This window comes from Podarcis bocagei (genome assembly GCF_964188305.1).
Source record: "Podarcis bocagei genome assembly, chromosome: 1".
NCBI lineage: Eukaryota > Metazoa > Chordata > Lepidosauria > Squamata > Lacertidae > Podarcis > Podarcis bocagei.
The window spans coordinates 133,427,993-133,442,614 of record NC_138125.1 but is presented as its reverse complement, the minus strand read 5'-3'; the positions used below and the strand labels follow the sequence as shown (position 1 = coordinate 133,442,614).

The window sequence follows — 14,622 nt, the reverse complement described above, 5'->3', positions numbered from 1 at the left end:
TCCTAGGAGGTGGTATTCAGAGATACAGTGCCTCTAATGCAGAAGTACAGAGTAGCCCAACTCCACAGAGGATAGTCATCTGGTCCAAGCCTGGATTGAAGAACCATAAGGAGGAACAGGGAAAGTTGCTCATCAGGTCAGTCTTCTGCCCTATGCTGAGATGTACTGTATGTCTATTTAAATGGTAGCAATTAATTTAAATGGTAGCAATTGGAGAGCCAGTGTGGTGTAGTGGTTAAGAGCAGTGGACTCGTAATCTGGTGAACCGGGTTCGATTCCCCGCTCCTCCACCTGCAGCTGCTGGGTGACCTTGGGCTAGTCACGCTTCTCTGAAGTCTCTCAGCCCCACTCACCTCACAGAGTGTTTGTTGTGGGGGAGGAAGGGAAAAGGAGAATGTTAGCCGCTTTGAGACTCCTTCAGGTAGTGATAAAGCGGGATATCAAATCCAAACTCCACTTCTTCTCTTCTTCTTCCTAAATTAGTGTTTATACATATACCAGGAACAGGGACAAGAAAATCCCTACAAATAAGGCACCACTGGCTTCAGTTGAATCTAGTTCCAAGTAGGTATGCTTAGATTTGTTTGGTATCTATTTGTGACATTCACAAAAGCAGTTTTGAGCAGCTTCGTTAACGTGTGACAAGGTTGGATTTGGGGACCACGATTTGCTGTCTCAGTTACTTGGTTTGGGGTGGTGGTGGTGGCAAGAAACTCAGCGTTCGTGGCACAAAAATGGTACTAAACTTTGGCATCAGGTTTTTATTTGGGGGGGAGATCTGGAATTTCGGGGTTACACTTTAATGAAGTTGTTTTGAGCTAATCCTGCCACTGGATGAATGGAGCCTGGAGGTTTGTGGTGTGCAAAACAATGGCAAGAAGGAAACTAGCCATTGTCGCAACTGCCTGACCCCCCCCCCCTATTATGTTTCTTCTCAAAGAGTGTCTCTGTTGAGAACGGACCACAGTTGATGGGGATCAAAAGATCAGACAAAAAAACCCCTTGGCAGTTGTTCTTAAAGCCTTTATTTTAATGCAAAATAAAACTGTTCAGCATTTATATTGTGATATGTAACAAAAAAAAGTGAAACAGTGGTACCAGATGATCTCTTAAATCCCCCCCAATAAATTTCCCAAACTTTTAAACAATTTTAAAAAAGCACACACAAATATAGGCGCATATGCGCAACAACAAGAAAGAATAGAAAAGGACAGCGGTGTATAAACGAGCAATTCCCATTACCGTTTGTGGGATTGCGCCAGAAATAATCTGAAATTGATGTCTTGCGAATGAAGGCTTAAAAATACGTATGTATAAGAAAAAAGTTCTGGTTTCTGCACTGAGAGGCAAACGTCTCTCAAGTAAGTGCACAGATGGCTAGAATGCTCTTGCAGAGAGTTATACACGAGAGCCTGATCTGGGAAAGCTGTCCATGCATCTTAGCTCCCACAAGGGAGAGGATATGTTCACCCCAGAGCACATCTACCATGCAACGCCTAGTGTTTTTAAAAAGGCAGAAAGGAAGGAGGTAGCGTTTCAACAGTATACAAAGATTAGGCAGCACGTGAAGCTTTATATCTGGCTAAGGGTAGCACTTGGAATGTTGGGGTTTTGAAGAGAATTTGGAATTCTGACTTCCCAGGACCTCTCCTTGTTTTTTTGACTCCTCGCCCTTTTCAGTTGCTGCAGTCAGAGTTGATCCTGCATCCCAGGAGCTAATAATGTCAACAGCTGGTTCAGGAAACTGTTGGGTGTCTGCACGGAGCACCCAGCCACTCAACAGTTAACGCGTCAAATCTAGTTTTCGTCACAAAAAATAAAATTAAATTAAAAAATGCAACAGGAATTTGCTCCAAAGTACACTGATGTTTCCAGTAAGTTCAGCGGGCTTTCAGCCAGGCTTCTGTTCCAAATGCAATACCTAAGCCAGCTCAGCACTTGGGGAATAAATGTACAAAGCTGTATCTAGCCGTTTTGACTGCTTGCTCTGAAACCAGTTTTATGCAGCCCCCATCCCTTGTGCTGTCCTTACGATTTCCCTGCTGGCATGCGCGAAACCTTTGCCCCTCTTCGCAAGGGAGCCCTATCCTTTGAAGAGCCAGCCTTTGAAGAGAGCAGATCACACAGTTGGCTAGCAACTGCAATGTGCTCCTTCTTAGCCCTTTGGGGGGTTAAGGTGGGAAGGTATAGATGGCTTGTGCAGCTCATATTTGTGCCTTATGATTGGACACGTTCTCCCTACCTCTTGTCAGGATACGGGCATGAATCTGGCCATCCATCCATATTTGTTGGCCTGAGCTTCATCGCTAAAGCAAGGGGAAATTGGGACTGCGGTGGGAGGCACCTGTTTTCTTCACAGGGTGGGGCCGACACGGCAAACTTAATCAACAAGCGCATTGATGCCCATTTTCGAACTTGCGTGTGAAAATGCATCCCACAGGGGCTGATCAGAGCCGCCCAAATTCACTTGCGATGGCTTCTGTCGGATTGGCACGTTATCATGGACATTTAGCACACGAGGCCTTTGTGAATAGCAAAGAACCCTCTCAGATCCATTAATATTCGCAAACATACGGGTGCATGCGAGAAAAGAGCAACTTGTTTTCTTAATGGCTCTTGTGGAATTGTTTTGCGTGCAAGTGATACATATTTTGATCCACCAGCTACAGCACCTTGTGATATGTGTGTGTGCTACACATTTGTCTGCAATATGGTGCCGATAGTTTGTTTTGCGTTATTCCAGAGAAGCAAGATATATATACATCTACATGCGTGTGTGCACACACCCACACCCACACTCTTCTGTGAGTCACTTAAATCAGCCAACTGCTCTCCCTCCCCATTAGAAACATGGGGGCATTTCAGACTGATGGGGATGCCATTCAGTTTCCTTTGCCCCTGTCCCCCCAAAACCAGGCCAGGAGTTTTTGCTCCTTTCAGCAAAGCACAAAGCATCTATATAGTACTGCATCTATATTTTTTTAACCAAAAGGAGGAAAAGTCTCCTATGGCTTTGAAATCAGAAGCATAGTTGAATACCCCATTGGCTAAGATTAACAGCTGAGAAGGGTCATCTCTTGACCTGCCTTGTCCTACCCACTGCAGTCAATGGGAGTTTTAGAAGGGTGTTTCATGTTACATGGAAAACAACTGAGCACAAGCTTCAAAGGCCATAAATAATCCAGACAGGCTCTTTCCATTCAATTTGGATTTATCCCTAGCTCCTGAAATGCTGTCAGTTATCTCTGCGAATGGGAGCGAAATGGCACCAGAAAGGGGTTAGGAGGCAGGTGATTTATAAGGCAGGAGCTTATCTTCCAAAGCTCCCCTTAATTGTGATCAGGCTAGAGATAAAGCCACTGTCATCAACATTAGCTTCTTCTATTGGAGGATCCAACGTATCATAGGTTATATTTGTACAAAGTGCATTTTAAAATGTTCACCTCACTCCTGGTGGCCTTTCTGCACTCCTTGAACATCTGCCTATCTTTGTCTGTCTTACATATGGTCTATTTACAGAAATCTTTGAGGGGGAAGCACTTGTACTATACCCCAAAGGGGAAGGGAATGGGGTTGTTGTTTGAGAGTGGCCTTCTCAATATCCACCTTGCTTCAGATCCAAAGTTGAAGCTTCTCTCAATTAAATGATTGCCTGCATACACCTGAGACAAATGTCCACCTCCATGCTCTTCAAAAGAGTTCACAAGGCAAGGGATAAAGCAGAAGAATTTCATCACAGAGAATTCCCCCACAGGCTGGGTTAGATGACCTGGATCATATTGTTCGGGAGCCACCAAGCACTCCAAGTGACCTAAAAACGTCACACATTTGGGGTAACTTCCACCGTTGCAGGTGAAGCTGTAAATACCAGCAAAATGGCTGGCACAGACTACAGGGCCACAGAAGGCAGAAAGCAATCTCTTTTTTCATAATGAACTCCGCCCAGTGTTTCTCAAACTTGGGTGCCCAGCCGTTGTCGGGCTACAGCTCCCATCATCCCTAGCTAGCAGGACCTGCTGTCAGGGATGAAGGGAATTGTAGTTCAACAACAGTTGGGGACCCAAGTTTGAGAAACAAGGAAGAGCTTTGTCCTCCCTCCACCAAACCAGGACAGAAGAATGTAAGTAACATTTTAACATGATTGATCTAGTTTGGATGACCAGTCACTATACACCAGTGATAACAACAGGCCATTATTTCCTGTCTTCTGTGTGGTATCTTACCTCGGTTCAGATATGAAACAAGATATTCAACAGGAATTTAGGCTTAGCAAGGAGTAAACAATTCGACGTTCACACTCTACTTAAAGCTGCAAATGTTAAGGAAGACATGACTGCACTTATCAGGAGGGACTTAGCCGCCCATTTAAAAGTGGACTGGACAAAATTTAAGGGTATTTTATACAGATACATTTCCCAAAAATATCAGCCTCCCAGCTTACTTATTCACAGCCACTTGAAATTCATCTGGTGGAAATAGATATTGGCCTTTTACATGGCTATAATATGTATTTGCCATTTTAGGAACAAGCAGTCTGAGAATAATTACAGGGAAAAGTCACTCCCTGGTGACAATTTCTTGTTGGAATTAATGGTAGAAACACAACTGTCCTCGCTAAACTGTTTCCTGCTTAGTCCTGCCTGGAGAGTAAATGACCTAGAGAAGGCTATGAGACACACAACCTTGGATCCCAAACCCTGCTATTTGCTACTCAGGGACTTTGAATCTGAGGCTGTTAGGTTTGGGTTTTGTTCCTTTTCATATTAAACAAACAAACAAAAAATCAATTACTTGTGTGAATATTAATACTCGGGACAACAATGTTAGGCCAGTGGGTTCAATGCGACACCATAGAACCTTTCATGGGCAGTGGAGGAATTCGTCCTTTCAAACGCAGCAACACAAATTTGTGCGTGTGACAGATTCACTAAGCGCCAAGTCTCTAGAGGCCAGCGGGTATAATGAAGCCATTTCAGAAAGGGTAAATGATAAATGGCTGTGCCTGGTAGATGACCCCTCTGTGCAATATATAATAATTATGAGACGACCTGTGTAATGAATCCTGTTAATTTGCTGCATACCAAAAGGAAACCAATGGCTCCTTCTGTGGCCAGGCCCCAAGGTCTTTTCCTTGAAAGGAAAAAGGCTATGGAATAAATAGCCTTGAAAGCCATCCAAAGGAAAGGATGATTTTTTTTAATATAATTTTTTTTAAAAAAGGGGGTTTAAAAAAATGATGCTGGAGCTGCTCCGAATTCCTAGCTCATCAAAGTTTCAAAGGCTTTGTTAGACAGGGTGGCAAGTAAAAATAAACAGAACCAAAAAGACCCTCCACGTCCCCCACAGTCAATAACCTGCAAACAGGACCACCTCCCTCAGAAACGCAAGCTAGAGGAACGCCAGGGACCACTTGAACTTCCTCCCTTCACTGTTGGAACATGTTTGGAAGTCATTAAAACACTATTCTTATCCTGTATCTCTGATCCTCTGGTGTGTTTTTGTCTTCTCTCTTAAAATGACCATCTGATAACCCACCATTTTAAAACAGAAGGCTGCCTCCTTTGCTACAAGCTCACCAAGCCCTGGGCGCTGCAGCCCTGCAGAATTTCTGCCAGGCAACAGGGGGCCTGGTATCCCCTGACCTTCCTTCCTGGGGTGGGATCTGAAGAAGAATAGCCTTCACAGGAGACACTTTGAAGTCAAAAGCCAACGCAAGGATAGCCGGGCGCTGTGCCTGAATGGCCAGCAACAGTTTGTATGGGAGGGGGAGACTCCCGCTACCACTCCTGCAAAATTGGGTGCTGGGGGCGAGTTGTCTTACATAGCCGCTGCCACCGTCCCTACAACCCTTTCGTCTCTGAGTTGGCAACTCGGGAGAGCAAATAAGATTCCCCAAAGGGTCTCCATGTGACAAAAACTGAAGAGGGGGACAGAAAAACTGAATATCTGAAGGGGCAATTAAAAAATATGACCGGGATGAGAGCAAAACAGTATTTCCCTAGGACAACAGAGAGAAATGTCAGGTCACACCGTGAGCCCATCTCCACTCTTAAAATAATTCTCCAGTCAGAGGCCATAGAAAAGAAGGGTCTGCCATACTGAGGGCACACACATTGGCACCCGTGGAATACTCTTTCTGAAACAATGTCCAAAATAGTTCCCTGCAATGTGGGCATCTAGTATGTGCTTGTGTAGTTTGTTGCAAACAGCCCTGAGTGGCACTTTTAAGGCGTGCTTAGAAGAAATTCTGCTTACTCTTTGCCTGCCGCCTTCTACGTTTGAGGAAGCATTAAAACACACACTCCAATACACTGGTGGTACCCAAAAGTCACTGTACCGCTTTTTGCAAGCTTGCAATTATGTTCGCAAACGTGTCCTGGGTGCAAACTGGACAGGCTCAAACGACATCTCTCCCCTGGGGTAGGCAAGATCAGTGGTAACGGCTGCAAGGTGAGATATCGACAGGAGTCCGGCTTTAGGCTATACGGCCGCGGTCATGGGGTCCTTCTGCCTAGGATCTTGATGCCTGTATTGGTACTGATCCGGGCCGGCTCGGCGATGAGCGAGTCTGCCCATTTCATGATAAGGCAACCCCCTATGGCCTTGAGGCGGGGAGGGTGGCACATCTTGGCGGAGGGGTCCTTTGTGCTGGCCTACTGGTTGCTGTGGAAGACCACACTGAGGATACCATATCTCTGTTGCCCTTGGGCCATCTTGTGGGAGAGCGTAGCTCCCTTTGGAGGGATGTACTGGTGGGTGGCCAGCTTGATAGTAAGGAAGATCTCTGTCTTTATACATCACCCGTTGTCCTGCTATATACTCCATGGGTTCTATGGGTCCATGCCTGGGAGGGAAAGAAAAGAAGAGAGTTGTAAATAGAAAGCCCCACGTCGCTTCCATTTGAAGTTCCCCATTTGTTTGGGACAAGAAAAGCCACCAAGCTCTAGCGACTGGCCAACGTGAGTCAAGACAGAATAAAGACTTCCTGGCAGATGCATGCTGCTAGATTGGTAAAACACACGCCGGAAGCTGGCGCAAAGGTCCAGCGCACATCGCAGCTCCTTTAGAAAAAGGCACCACTGGAATCCTCCGCCTCACAATGCGAGCTCCTCACGACCCTCTTGCAATAATGGAAAACAAAGAGCCCTTTCAATGATGTGCGCCGGACTGTGTCTTATCTAGCCTGAGGATAAACAGATGAGTTGGGTCTGCATCCTGGCGAGCCCCACAAGGCTCACGAACACCAATATTCACACCTCAAAGCTGTTTCGCCAATTTTCTTGTCTCGGACATGTCAGTCCATAAAAACTCGCAGTTGGAAAGCCTGGAACTCCCAGAAGAAAACAGTACGGATATGAGGATATTGTATCTGCATTTAGTGGGCTAGCTGCCAACACCGTTTCAGTGGAAAAGAGCACATTCAAACACACATGGGCGTGAGTAGGAGGGCCTAAATCTGTAACGTGTCTGCATCAATAAGGATTTGACAAGCTCTGGTGCATGTGAAAAGCAACATGTGTGACCATGTAATGCCAAGGGGCCTGATTATGGAGTAATTTCTGTAGTTTTCTCTGTCTTAATTCCAGGATTTACATTAATGAGGGGATTCTCCCTAATAAGGGTAAAGCCGGGATAAGTGTTACACGGAATAAATAACTGTTTTATGTAGATGTCAACCCAGAAGCCACACATACACACAAAAAAACCCTCTCTGTGATTAGAGATTGTTCTCTTCAAGGCTAAAATAGTTCTTCAGTTACAGAAAGAATGCTGACTAGCTCTGAAGAGAACTGTTGACGGCAACATTTTTTCAGATGCAAAAATAGATACCATGCTTTCTGGAGTGTGTTGGTTTTTGCAGACCAGATACCACCCTGCAATGCAGTGCTGAATATTCCCCCCCCCCCCGCCAGACATATATGCTTTCTTTTTTGGACCTGCAGTGATCTGGCTTCTATTTTTTTAATGTGTCATTTAAAACAAAACAAACTCTCCCCCCTAACTCTGGTCCAGCTTCCCAGAAAAAGGTGGGGGAACCTTGGAACAAGCCAAGCTTATCTTCCACCTTAAGCAATCTTGGCACATGGAAACTCCGATATATGGGTGCCAGTTACAAGCAGATTGGAGGCAGCCTCCACTAGGAAGGAGGAGAGGCAAGACTCTAGCCAGGGAGATATTTTTGGTCATTGTTGTTCAGGCCAATTGTAGAAGAACTTGTATCTTCTGAAATGCCGCACAAGATATAACACACACAACCGGGAAGCAGAGCTCAGACAGCGACAGATCCCTGGACAACCTTGCTCTTTGTGCATTCATGGAAGATCATCAAAAAACAAAACAGAAAAACCCAGAGGAACCCAAGGTGTAGCACACGACCATTTAAAATCATATTAAAGGTAAAGGTAAAGGGACCTCTGACCGCTGGGTCCAGTCGTGGACGACTCTGGGGTTGCGGCGCTAATCTCGCTTTACTGGCCGAGGGAGCCGGTGTTTGTCCGCAGACGGCTTCTGGGTCATGTGGCCAGCATGACTAAGCCGCTTCTGGCGAACCAGAGCAGTGCACGGAAACACCGTTTACCTTCCCGCCGGAGTGGTACCTATTTATCTACTTGCACTTTGACATGCTTTTGAACTGCTAGGTTGGCAGGAGCAGGGACCGAGCAACGGGAGCTCACCCCATCACAGGGATTCGAACTGCCGACCTTCTGATCGGCAAGCCCTAGGATCTGTGGGCACCACCCACATCCCTTTAACATCATATTAGCATCAAGTGAAATTGGTAAGAGTGAGCAATAAAGATTTACACAACGGCAACCTAAATCCACAAAAGGAAAGGAAAAGCCAGCAGATTCAAGAGGTGTGGGAAATTAAAAAAAAATTCACCTAGAAAGAATCTAAGAAGAGTCCTGCTTGATCAGACCGTTGGTGAACCTTTTTTCTTTTATTTTCATCATTGTGCCATACAACCTGAGTCCTTGTGGTGAAGAGTCTCACCCCTTCAGCCTTCACTCTTCTGGAAATTCAATCCCACCCCAATTTCAATTCCTGCAGATAACACTTATGTTTTCTAATAGGAGAGCAGCACCAATTACTAGCCCAGGAAGCAAGAAACCACAGCAAATCGCCACCAGGATATATATGCACCCAGAAGAACACATTTGCTGTGGACACACATGGCCATTTTACAGATACTGATAAAATGTTTTGAGAGTACCGGTGTAAACGGAAAGAAAAGAAGTGTGAAATGTTGCTGATTTCGCTGATTCGTCTCCAGCTCATTTTAACTTGGTTACACTTAACTGAGAAAGGACAGTTGTGCTTCCAGTTTATGAAGTAAGACATAATGGAAAATTAAGAGCTCATATATGTGAACTGGCATGCCTTGGGTACCACAAGTATTATACATCTCCTGTTCCTAGTGATTTGCTTCTCTAAATGCTGCAGAGACTGCAGTGGGGAAATTGAGTCCTTTGCCCATCAGGTATAGTGCTTGGACGGATCCTGTCATCTTCATTTTTCAGCTGTGGCTCCAATCTGGTGGAACGCTCTGCCACAAGAGACTAGGGCCCTGCAGGACTTGACATCTTTCCGCAGGGCCTGCAAGACAGAGCTGTTCCACCAGGCCTTTGGTCAGGGCACAGCCTGACTCCCTCCCTCGGCAATCATGACAGAATTTTATCCTAATGGTTGCCTTCAATTTGAGTTGAATTAATTTTAATGAAATGATTTTAGAATGTTGTATTATTTTATTTTATTGTTGTTAGCCGCCCTGAGCCCGGCCTCGGCTGGGGAGGGCGGGATATAAATAAAATTTATTATTATTATTATTAGGCACTGGGCATTGACATCTGAGTAGCACAAGTTTTACCGGTGAGAAAAAACACGCACCACATGACAGCAAGGCAGAAAACAAAACACCGCAGACTCGCGATTTGATGCAATTCAGCTTGCGGTACTATCTACTTCCACCTCACAGGCCTGCTGGTATCAAAGCACAGCGGGCAAAACCGATGTACTGTTGCTGCTCTTTCTTTTGCAGTTCCAGCAGCAGAGTACAGTGAGAAATATGAGAAATAAAGCTGAACACCCACCCACTCACCCCTGCAAACTCCTGGCTCAGGTTTAGTCATCACTAAAGCGACAGCTTTTACTTGACAGATCTGAGTCTGGTCACCCGACAGAGCCAGAGATGCTGTAAATAAGAATGGATGTGTGTCCCTGTGCCTATGGAGGGCAAAGTCTCAAAATAGTATCAATTGGTTGGCGCAGAGAACGGTCCGCCTGGCATTCAAAATATCAGGGGAAAGCACATCATCCTATTATTTAACACCTCAGTGGTTTTATTCATAAACTGTCAAGGAGGAATGAGATTGGCTCCTTCGCCAGTGAAGCAAATGTGCTCTCGGGCCAAAACGAATCCTTCCTATTGTCTCTCAAGGAAGCCCGTAAGAGAGACTTTGCAAAGGAGCTCATTCACCAAAGACGAAATAGAGAGCTCGGATGATTACATTTACAGCCACGCCAGTCACTGACATTTTTCATAACCCCATGGAATGACAAAGAAACAAAGCTCAAGATAAGCAGGGCCGGCTCACTTATGAGGCAATACGGGGCGAGTGCCTCAGGTGGCAGGATCCACAGAGGCAGCAGTAGCAGGGAAGCTGTGGCACACGCCTTGGGAGACTGCATCTGCTGCCTCCTTGGCAGCCACCCCAACAATACAGCCTCAACAGTAGGCTCTCGGTCCTGGTGAGGAGACACCATTTTGTGGTTTGCCTCAGGTGCCAAAATGTATTGGCTCAGCCTTGCTGATGAGACTGCTTCGTATTTGTTTTTGTGTGTGGAGGCACAAGCTCTCTGGTTAGCCCTTTCTCCTGTTACTCTACCAACAGCAAGCTCTGTTTGAAACTGTTCTTCCATGTAATACTCATTTCCCGATGCAGAGCATGTGGAAAGTTTTGAGGCGTCGCTCCTGAGAGTTGTAAGTTGTCCACAACTCACTTCCCAAAAGCAGCATGCTCAACATGCAAGCCTCGTAGGCCTTCATCTTCGTAGTGGACATTAGCATCTCATTCTCTTTTACTGTTTTGGAGAGGTGAGCCATTGCCGTAGCTGCCTTGCTAATGCTCTCATCCAGCTCAGCATCGATGTGTGGAACCGAGATGAGTGGAACCCAGTGACACAAACCAACCCAAGTGTGTGACCACCATTGTTGATGGTGGGCATCGCCCTAAAGACCTGCAAAGGCAACTTGGATTTCCCTATTTTCCTCTTTGCATGCCCATCCAACCTCTGTTTAGAAACCTCCAAGGAAGCAGGGTCCACCGCCTCTGTTCCACTGCCCAACAGCTCCTACTGTCAGAAAAAGCTCTTACTGTCAAGGCCATACATTCAAGGTTCTGAAGCCAACATGACCTGATAACACCACAATTAAGGCAGGCCTGGGTGACAAGGGGTTTGCCTTTTTAGCAACCTCAAACACCCCCCGGCCTATCTCTGTTGAAGCTGCACCAACATGACATGCTAATACCATGGTTTGTGGTGAAGCCATGCCGGAACCTGTTCCTGAAATGGCCACAAAGACCCACTTGCCCCAAAGCCCTATGAGCCCAGCAGTCAAACAGAAAAGGCGCATAAAACCGATTTAGTAATAATGGCACACCCGGATGGTTTCCCAGCAGTGGTTGGTGCTCTGTGTCACCCATTTTTGTGGGCAAAAGTCTAAACTTCCGCAGCAGCTCAACTCTTATCAAATAAATGCATGGAATTAATACCCGCCTCTCCGGGGCTGGCCACTAGTTTCTCTGGAAGGGGAATGTTGTGGGCTGATGGCTACAGATCCCTAGACTGGAAGGGACACATGGAAGAAGAGAAAATTGAGATGATTCACAGCCTCCCTGCTCCACGTGGGGCTGCCTTCAAGGGTGCTTCCAGATGTGGATATTGTGGGGTCATTCAGCTACCACAAAGGGGTCACTGGCAACAGGGGCTTAAAATTTTTATCAAATGGGGGGCAAAGTATTTCCATCGCACTATGAGAAGCACATGTTGCTTCAAAGTGCAGAAACTGTTTTGGTTTGGGGGTGGGAGGAGTTACTTACTGTTTTGGCTTGCAATCCTAAAGAGCAAATCCTAGTGAACTCTGCAAGATCTCACAGTAAATATGCCTAAGATTGTGCTCTAGTCCTTGACCTAGAACATACTTAGGGCTGCCATATTTCAAAAAGTAAACACCAGGACACCCCAGAAGTTGTTGAGCTTTTCAAAGGAAATTCCCCCTGGATGTCAATTCCGACTTCAAAATTTTGGTGATGTATGGCAGCCCTAATCTAGATGCAGCAACCATCTCCAGATAAGAACATTAACTTCCCCTCTTCCTTTAATCCCTTAGAAAAACACTTATCTGGTAAAAAGCCAACATGACCATTGACTGAACCTGTCTGGATCCTCCCACCAAAATATATATTTAGCAGCAATAACTCCAGATATTAGACCGAGAATGAGCTTTGTGCTCTCATGGTCCTTCCTCCTTTTCCTACCAAGACTTAAATCAATACTTAGGAGGTTTGTTAGACCATAGTTTCTCACATCTGAAATGGGAACCTTTGGTTTAATGAGACTACAAAACCAGATTGACCCATTTGACAACAACACTAGTAAAAAGGTAAAGGTAAAGGACCCCTGACAGTTACATCCAGTCGCAGATGACTCTGGGGTTGTGGCACTCATCTCGATTTACTGGCTGAGGGAGTTTTTCTGGGTCATGTGGCCAGCATGACTGAGCTGCTTCTGGCAAAACCAGAGCAGCACATGGAAATGCCATTTACCTTCCTGCCGGAGTGGAACCCATTTATCTACTTGCATTTTTGGTGTGCTTTTGAACTGCTAGGTTGGCAGGAGCAGGGACCGAGCAACGGGAGCTCACCCTGTCACAGGGATTTGAACCACCAACCTTCTGATCAGCAAGCCCAAGAGGCTCAGTGGTTTAACCCACAGTGCCACCCGCGTCCCTTACAACACTAGTACTCAGTCTGATAAACCATGGTTTATACTGTATTATCAAGTCTACTGCATCTGATCTGGCTCCCCAGGTTAGCTGGACGACCTAGAGTACAGTGGTACCTCAGGTTAAGTATTTAATTCATTCCAGAGGTCTGTTCTTAACCTGAAACTGTTCTTAACCTGAAGCGCCACTTTAGCTAATGGGGCCTCCTGCTGCCGCCGCACCGCTGGAGCCCAATTTCTGTTCTTATCCTGAAGCAACGTTCTTAACCTGCAGCACTATTTCTGGGTTAGCGGAGTGTGTAACCTGAAGCGTATGTAACCTGAAGCGTATTTAACTTGAAGTACCACTGTACTGCACTACAGCACCTCCCATTATGTTGTATGCCAGTGTGGAAGAGCCGTTCCTTTTCTTGCAGATAAAACTTAAGCTTCCTCATCTTAATGAAAAGAATGTGACTGGACAATATGACTGCTTTTTCCACCTTTGGTATGCAATAGAAATAAAATAATGTCCCATGTCTGCTGCTGAAATGTGGGTTTTGTAGCTGGCCCTGGTGGGGCAAGCAGTGATAGTAGCTGTCTCAACAAAGTGTTTACACAAAACCAATGAAATACCGTGAAAATCCCTGAAACGAGAAGTAATCGACTAGAAATATTATCTTATAAAAGTAAAGGTAAAGGGACCCCTGACCATTAGGTCCAGTCGTGACCGCCTCTGGGGTTGCGGCGCTCCTCTCGCTTTACTGGCCGAGGGAGCTGGCGTACAGCTTCCAGGTCATGTGGCCAGCATGACTACCGGTAAGTTGCTTCTGGCAAACCAGAGCAGCACACCGAAATGCCGTTTACCTTCCCGCCGGAGTGGTACCTATTTATCTACGTGCACTTTGACGTGCTTTCGAACTGCTAGGTTGGCAGGAGCAGGGACCGAGCAACGGGAGCTCAGCCCGTCACGGGGATTTGAACTGCCGACCCGCGCTGCTCTATCTTAATTCTATCTTATAGAATTAAACTAAATAACAAAAATCAAAAAGTTTAAGAAAAAAATTAGAAAAACCTAGAATTGAACAAAGCCTTAATGGGATGCCGGTTACAAACCTCGTTTCACTGAACTATTCGGTTTCCTCAGAAGGAAATAGAGAAATCATAAACCTTAAATGATTTAAAACAAACTCAAGAAAAGGGCTGAAACGCTCCCCTGAGTTTACAAAAAAGGTTTGAAAACTTAAATGGCAAGTTTTAGAAACCGCCCCATTTAAAGAAAGCCAAGCAGTAGTAATAAGGAGTTGAGGACTCGGTTGTGAAAACTCTAGTATTGCTTTTGCAAAAAGGTTTAAAAAACCTACATAGCACAAATTCAAAGAAAGGAATACAAGATAAGCTGTTTTAGATTTTAAACAAACTCAAGAACAGGGCTGGAACGCTCCTATGGTCTAGATGTTACTGCTGATGTTAAAGACTGATCGTTTCAGGGATTTTCACAGTATTTCATTGGTTTTGTGTAAGTTCTTGGCTCTGTGACTGTCTTTTTTCTACTGGTCTCCACAAAGTGTGGCTTCAGAGTCCTTTCTGTATCTCCGAGGGTGGCTTCAGAGTCCTTCAGCACTTTGTCTGGAGTTT

At 45.5% G+C, this 14,622-nt stretch overlaps 1 protein-coding gene across 1 annotated transcript in view; it reads right to left on the bottom strand.

Moving 5' to 3' along the window:
• Positions 1–1,007: 1,007 nt before the first annotated feature.
• Positions 1,008–14,622, bottom strand: part of PARD3B (par-3 family cell polarity regulator beta) — a 622,948-nt gene continuing 609,333 nt past the window's right edge. The window contains exon 23 of the mRNA XM_081200610.1: positions 1,008–6,844. Within this exon, the coding sequence (XP_081056736.1) occupies positions 6,481–6,844 (364 nt within the window). The 3' untranslated portion in view covers positions 1,008–6,480. The remainder of the gene's footprint in view (positions 6,845–14,622) is intronic.